General features: G+C 40.2%; 1 protein-coding gene across 1 annotated transcript in view; it reads right to left on the reverse strand.

The window, feature by feature from the left end:
- Positions 1-1699: 1699 nt before the first annotated feature.
- LOC101997233 (tripartite motif-containing protein 30A-like) overlaps positions 1700-6814 on the reverse strand; it is a 29999-nt gene continuing 24884 nt past the window's right edge. Inside the window, exons 5-7 of the mRNA XM_005370165.1 lie at positions 2853-2953; positions 2545-2571; positions 1700-2298 (exon numbers count right to left, since the gene is read on the reverse strand). Of these exons, the coding sequence (XP_005370222.1) occupies positions 1700-2298; positions 2545-2571; positions 2853-2953 (727 nt within the window). The remainder of the gene's footprint in view (positions 2299-2544; positions 2572-2852; positions 2954-6814) is intronic.

Genomic DNA, 6814 nt, shown 5'->3' on the forward strand with positions numbered 1-6814 from the left:
GAAGTTCACTGGCATCACCATCATTCACTGTGAAATAGAAATCATAGGATTTAATGTACTTCATAAGAAACAAATGGAACCCCACAATTATCCTCTCAAAAATAAATGTGAAAACCAAACAATAATCATAGATGTCTACAACATTTTAGAATACACTTAGTGACAGATTCCAAGATCTAAAACCAAGATATCAGGAAAGTCAAATCTTCACTCCTCCCATCTGCCAGCTTTTGCATGGATCACCATTCCAGGACATCTCCCCAGTAACTAACAGAGAAAGCAACTACTGAGTGTGCAGTGGATGCTTGATGTGCATCAAATTGCTCTTTTTAAAAACGTACATAATGCATTCACATCTGTGTATGTGTCTAGGCCTGTACGTACTGCATCATGTGTGCGGAGGTGGAGGATAATCTGTGGGAGTTGCCTGCCTCCTTCCAACATGAGGTTTAATTGATTGAACTCAGTCACTGGACTTGGAGGAAAATACTTCTACCCTCAGAGCCTCCTAACACAGTTCAAATCTATCTTCTGACAGTATGTGTGCACTCTACAGTATGTGTGAACTCTACAACAGTAAAACTGTAAAACCAACAAACAATAAACAAACAAAGGAAAAAAAATCAAAAAAACCCAACAAAGCATGAGTTTTTGAGGTTGCTATTCAGGGTTACACTTCTATGTGGAATGACAGGATTAGAACCCAGGTACTCTGAACACAGTCTTCATGGTTACCATTAGAGATATTTCCTTATTAAGATTTGATGAAGCACAGCATTGTGGTTAAACTGATGTACCACTAAAGGCTCATTCCTAGGTTAGAGACTCCTACATATATTTTCTCCAAGCTGCAGAAGAACTTTCTGTCATCTTCTGTCAGTGACAGAGAAGTGGGGTTGTGGAGACTTGGCAGAGCTGAGACAAGTGGCTCAGGGGCAGAGCACCTCCTCAGCATGCACAAGGCCCTGGCTGCCATCTGTGGCACCACAGAACAGGAAGTGCGGGTTAGCAGAGGTCTATCCTCACCTCCTGAGGAATCACTGTCTTTGGAAATATGGGAAGAGATGAATTGCCATTGTCTTGTAAACAGACAAGTAACTGAATCAAGGAAAAGAATCCATACTAGTTTGTATTTAAAGTGTAGGGTATTAAAATAGAAAGACCAGATGTTAGTGCCAGTGCTTACTTACCAGGCCAAGGTCACCTGATATGGCCATAAGGAATGAAACAGGGCCTAGATTGGAGGGGCCACAGCAAGAGAGAGGCTGTTCAATTTTGTTGAGAGCAATCAAACTTTTTATACAGAATATAATCATAATTTCCAGGATCAATACAGTTGTAGTTTCCAAAAACAATGATGTTTGGAATCTATACACAGCACCCAAGATTAATGTCTAAGACCTACGGTCCTGTCAAGCTTCTATGTTTCCTTGACTACTAAGGAAACATACAGAGCAACACAAAGTAGTTTGAATGCTTCACTGTTAGGGGGAGTGCATCAGTATCTCAGAAACTGAAAGGCACATTGTATTGCAGGAGCCATGGACTCTAACCTGAAAAACCTATAACAAATGCTTCTCAGGGTAGCTAGGCCATGGTTTCCTACAACCAAAGATAGAAAAAAACTGTAATGATACCATGGACTTCAGGTATTTTAGCTATATCAGACATGGGGCATTGTGCAGATATGGGTGAGGGGTTAGGAGGGTGGTCCACAGACTGTCATTGGCTCTGATGACTCCATAGGGTTAAAATATGGATAAAGCGCACCAGAGGAAGAACAGTCGCAGAATCTATGGATAGGAGCTCCATGGTTGGAAACATCATAAAACAAGAGAGTACAAGCTTCTCGGTCCAGGAAAACTCCAATACGAGTGGGAGAGCCAGTCAGAGAAGGGAATGAGACACTAGCATTTTGAGGGACAGAGCACACCTCAAAGACATTATATACAGACCTGTTTGTAATTCCTATAACCCAGTAGCCATATTGGGGCTGATATCTTACATCCTGTTTAACAACAGAATTTTTTATGACTCTGAAGCCCTTTTGATTCACTCCATGAAGCTGGGGTTGAGCACATCTTCCATCATTTATTCCCAGGATCCAGGCATCACATCTAGACACGTCCACTTCCCAGTAATGTTTCCCTGAGTAGATAGCTGGATACCCTAGGACACCTAAATCATAGGACTCAGAAACTTGCAAATTTCTTCTATAGCCACTTCTATGTCGTATTTGTCTTTTGTCCACGTTAATGACAATGTTTTTATTGTTAAGTTGAAGCAGGTTCACATGAACTGCAGAAAAATGAGACATATAAATTATGAGTCACATGAGAAACAAGGTACTGCCTTATTTGTGATTTAAGTCTCAAAGGCCTGAGAAGAAAGTGAGAGAGAACTTGGCAGAGCCGTTTTTAAAGTCAAATAGAGGCAAATTGTTCTGCATATTGGGAGCAGTATCATAAAACATAAGTATTAGTAGAGAAATAAACTCTGAAAGACATTAAGACGAGAGAGGCTGATGGAGGGATTTCTCCTTACCCCAGTAGCGCTGGGCATCCCGGAGCCCTGAAATGATGAAAATGCACAGCATTAAATGTAAGCAAGGGAATCAGAACATTAAGTCAATGTGCTCTGCAGAGTAAGGAAAGGTCCGGAAACTGTGATGTAGGACAGGATGAATGATGATGTCCATTAAATATGATGCCATCACTGGTACATATTATCTGTTCTTCTCGGTTTCTCTACCCATAATCAGAGACAGCACTCTCTATCCAGACAGTGCAGCCCCAGCCTCCCCTAGAGTCCCCCAGGTATCCCAGGTAACCACAAAATGTAGCTGCTCTCACCTTGAAAGACTTGCATCATGCCTTTCAGATCCGGAGCTCGGAAGATCTTTCTCTGTTTTCTTGGAATCATTTTGGGCTGTTTCAGACTTAAGGTCTGACTCCTAGGGACAAAAGATTGACATCCACATCTCAGACAGTGTGATCTCTGACCACCATGGACTCCCTGCCACTCCCTATATTTCTGACCATAGAGGTCCTGGAGCTCTCCTGTGAAATCTGAGCTGGGAGAGGGTAGACCTCTAACTCTGCATATGTGAGAGACACACTCATGCCTTTTCTGCTTACTTGCTGTGTAATATTTGGAAAGCCTTACTTCTTAGGAGCAGAGCTCCTCACTTGTACACTTAAAAACTTTCTTTCCCACTCTCACTTCTTCCTTCCTGGAACTCTTTAGAAATGATGAATTAGCAAATCTTAAAACCAATCAAACTAAGGTACCTAAAAGTTAATGTGTAGACCAGGCAGGGGGCCAAAAGCCTTTAATCCCTGGACTTAGGAGGCAGAGGCAGATTGATTTCAGAGATCAAGGACAACCTGATGTACAGAGTGAGTTCCAGGGCAGCCAAGGCTACACAGTGAAACCTTGTCTGAAAAACAAAACAGGCAGGCAGGCAGGCAGGCAGGGAGGGAGGGAGGGAGGGAGGGAGGAAGGAAGGAAGGAAGGAAGGAAGGAAGGAAGGAAGGAAGGAAGGAAGGAAGGAAGGAAGGAAGGAAGGAAGGGAAGAAAGCTGGGCTCTCAAGAACAATCTAAAGTTGGGGTGCATAAACTGCTCCTGGATAATAGAGTCATAGAGTCTGAGAAAACCCTCTGGTGAAAGTCAAGACTTCAAACACTTTTGTCAATATGGATACTATTAGGCAGCTTCTAAACTAAGTTCTTTTTTAAGAAGACAGTTTTGGAAAAGAAGACAGGAACATCAACTAATACAGACATGAGCTGCATATGTTCAGAACACGCCTGATGCTGACAATCTGCATGTGACTCTTTACATAGAAGGGCACTGCTTTTCAGTCTTTTGAAGTATATGGCTTAGGTGGAGCTGTTGTGCCCACAGACTCAAGACTGTTTTTGAAAAACCTAAGTACCCAAGACCTTCAGCGACTCACTGAGACACAGACTGCGATGCACAGAGTAGAGGTGGGTGGCCAGCCTCCCATCTGGACAGCACAGTTTCTAGTCCCTAGGAACTGAAGCAAAGCCCCAGGACCTTACCCCACCCATCACAGCTGCACTAGTGATCAGTGGGCAAGCCTCCTGCAGGAAGGCTGCTTCAGTACTTCCCTACCAGACCCTGTAACTACAAGTCCCACTCTGCCTCCAAACACACCCATCCCCTGAGACCTCAGCAGTTCCATGACACACAGAAGGGACCAGTAGCTACTCCCTGGGACACAGACAGCAATTGCAATGATTGGTCCATAAGAGTATTCCTGAGACACAGACACCAACTTCAAGAATTGAACCAAGAAGCAAAGACACTGCCTTCACCACTTGGAGGAAGAGATGGGGAGGGACCAATGCAAGAATACATTCAGAATACATTCGACAACCTAATGAGCAATATAGCAATACCAGAACCTAATGGTCCTTCAACAGGAAGGCACGAGCATCCTAATCCACAAAAAGCAAAAGAAAATGACTTTAAATATAACTTTATGAAGATGATACAGGCTCTTAAAGGGGAAGTGAAAAACTCCCTTAAAGAAATTTAGGAAAAGACAAATATAAAATTAGAATAAATCAATAAATTTCTTAATGAAAGCCAAAAAATGCAATGAAACAAGTGAAGCAAACAATTCAAGTAGTTCAAGACTTAATTTAAATGGAAGCAATAAAAAAACACAAACCTAAGGAATTCTAGAAATTGAAAATCTGGATAAATGAACAGGAACTACAGATGCAAGCATAACCAACAGATTACAACAAATGGAAGAGAGAATCTCAGGAGTTGAAGATACAATAAAAGAAATAGACACATCAGTCAGAGATAATGTTAAATTCAACAAATTTTTAGTGCCAATATGAAGGAACTCTGAGACACCATAAAAAGACCAAACCTAAGAATAATAAGGAAAGAAGAATGAGAACTCCAGTTCAAAGGCACAGAAAATATATTCAACAAAATCATAGAAAAAAACTTTCCCAACCTACAGAAGGATATAGCTACAAAAGTACAAGAAGCTTACAAAGCACCAATAGACTGGACCCCCCCCCGAAATGTCCCCTTGTCATATAATAATCAAAACACTAAATATACAGAATAAAGAAAGAATATTAATGGCTGCAATGGAAAAAGGCCAAGTAACATATAAAGGCAGACCTATCAGAATTACAACTGGCTTCTCAATCAAAACTCTGAAAGGCAGAAGGTCATGGACAGATATGCTGCAGACACTGAGACCACAGGAGCAAGTCAACACTACTATACCTAGCAAAGCTTTCAATCACTATAGACAGAGAAAACAAAATATTCCATGAGAAAGCCAAATTTAAACAACACCTATCCACAAATCCAGACTTACAAAAAGTACTAAAAGGAGAACTTCAACCCATGGAAGTCAGCTACAACCACAAAAACACAGGGAACAGATAACCTCACACTGGCAGACCCCAAAGAAGGAAAACACACAAACACTACCAACCAAAAAATAACAGGAATTAAACATCACTGGCAATTAATACCTCTTAATATCAATGGACTCAATTCACCTACAAAAACACATAGGCTAACAGAGATACAAAAAGAGAATCCATCCTTCTGCTGCATACAAGAAACACATTTAAACCCCCAAAGACACACATTACCAAAAAAATAAAGTGTTGGAAAAAGATTATCCAATAAAATGGACCTAAGAAACAAGTTGGTGTGGCAATCTCAATATCTAACAAAATAGACTTCACACTAAAATCAATCAAAGAGACTTAGAAGGACACTTCATATTCATCACAGGAAAAATCCATCATAATGAAGTCCCAATTCAGAACATCTATGCACATGATGAAGTCCCAATTCAGAACATCTATACAAGACCACCCACATATGTAAAAGAAACATTACTAAAGCTTAAATTGCACATCACACCTGACACACTAATAGTAACAGACTTCACCACCCCACACTCACTGATAGACAGCTCTGCAAGACAAAAACTTAACAGAGAAATAAGAGAATTAACAGATGTCATGACTCAAATGGACTTAACAGACATCTTAGAACATTTCACCCAAGCACAAAAGAATATAACTTCTTCTCAGTACCTCATGGAACCTTCTCTAAAGCTGACCACATACTTGGTAACAAAGTAAACCTCAATACAAAAAAATTGGAATAGCCCACTGTATCTTATCTGATTACCTTGTCTTAAAGTTAGACACTAATTGCAGAAAACTGACAAACTCATGGAAATTAAACAATGCTCAACTGAATCACCCCATGGTCAAGGAAGAAATTAAAGACTTCCTAGTCTTCAACAAAAATGAACACACAACATACCCAAACCTATGAGACACTATGAAAGTAGTGCTAAGAGAAAAGTTCATAGTGCCTACATAAAGAAAGTGGAGAAATCTCATACTAGCAACTTAACAGCACAATTGAAATTCTAGAACAAAAAAAAAGCAGACTCACCCAGGAGGAGCAGATGACAGAAAATAGTCAAATTGGGGTTTGGAATCAATAAAATAGAAATAAAGAATGAAAGAAACAAAGAACAGTTTCTTTGAGAGAATCAACAAGGTAGACAAACACTTACCAAAACTAACAAAAAGGCAGATATAGAATATCCAAATTAACAGAATCAGAAGTGAAAGGGGGGACATAACAACAGACACTAAGGAAATCCACAGAATAATTAGGTCCCCAAAACTGGATATTTGAAAGAAATGTACAATTTTCTGGATAGGTACCACATACCAAAATTAAGTCAAGACCAAATGAACAATTTAAATAGACCTATAGCTC

The sequence above is a fragment of the Microtus ochrogaster genome, unplaced genomic scaffold, assembly GCF_000317375.1.
Source record: "Microtus ochrogaster isolate Prairie Vole_2 unplaced genomic scaffold, MicOch1.0 UNK73, whole genome shotgun sequence".
Taxonomy (NCBI): domain Eukaryota; kingdom Metazoa; phylum Chordata; class Mammalia; order Rodentia; family Cricetidae; genus Microtus; species Microtus ochrogaster.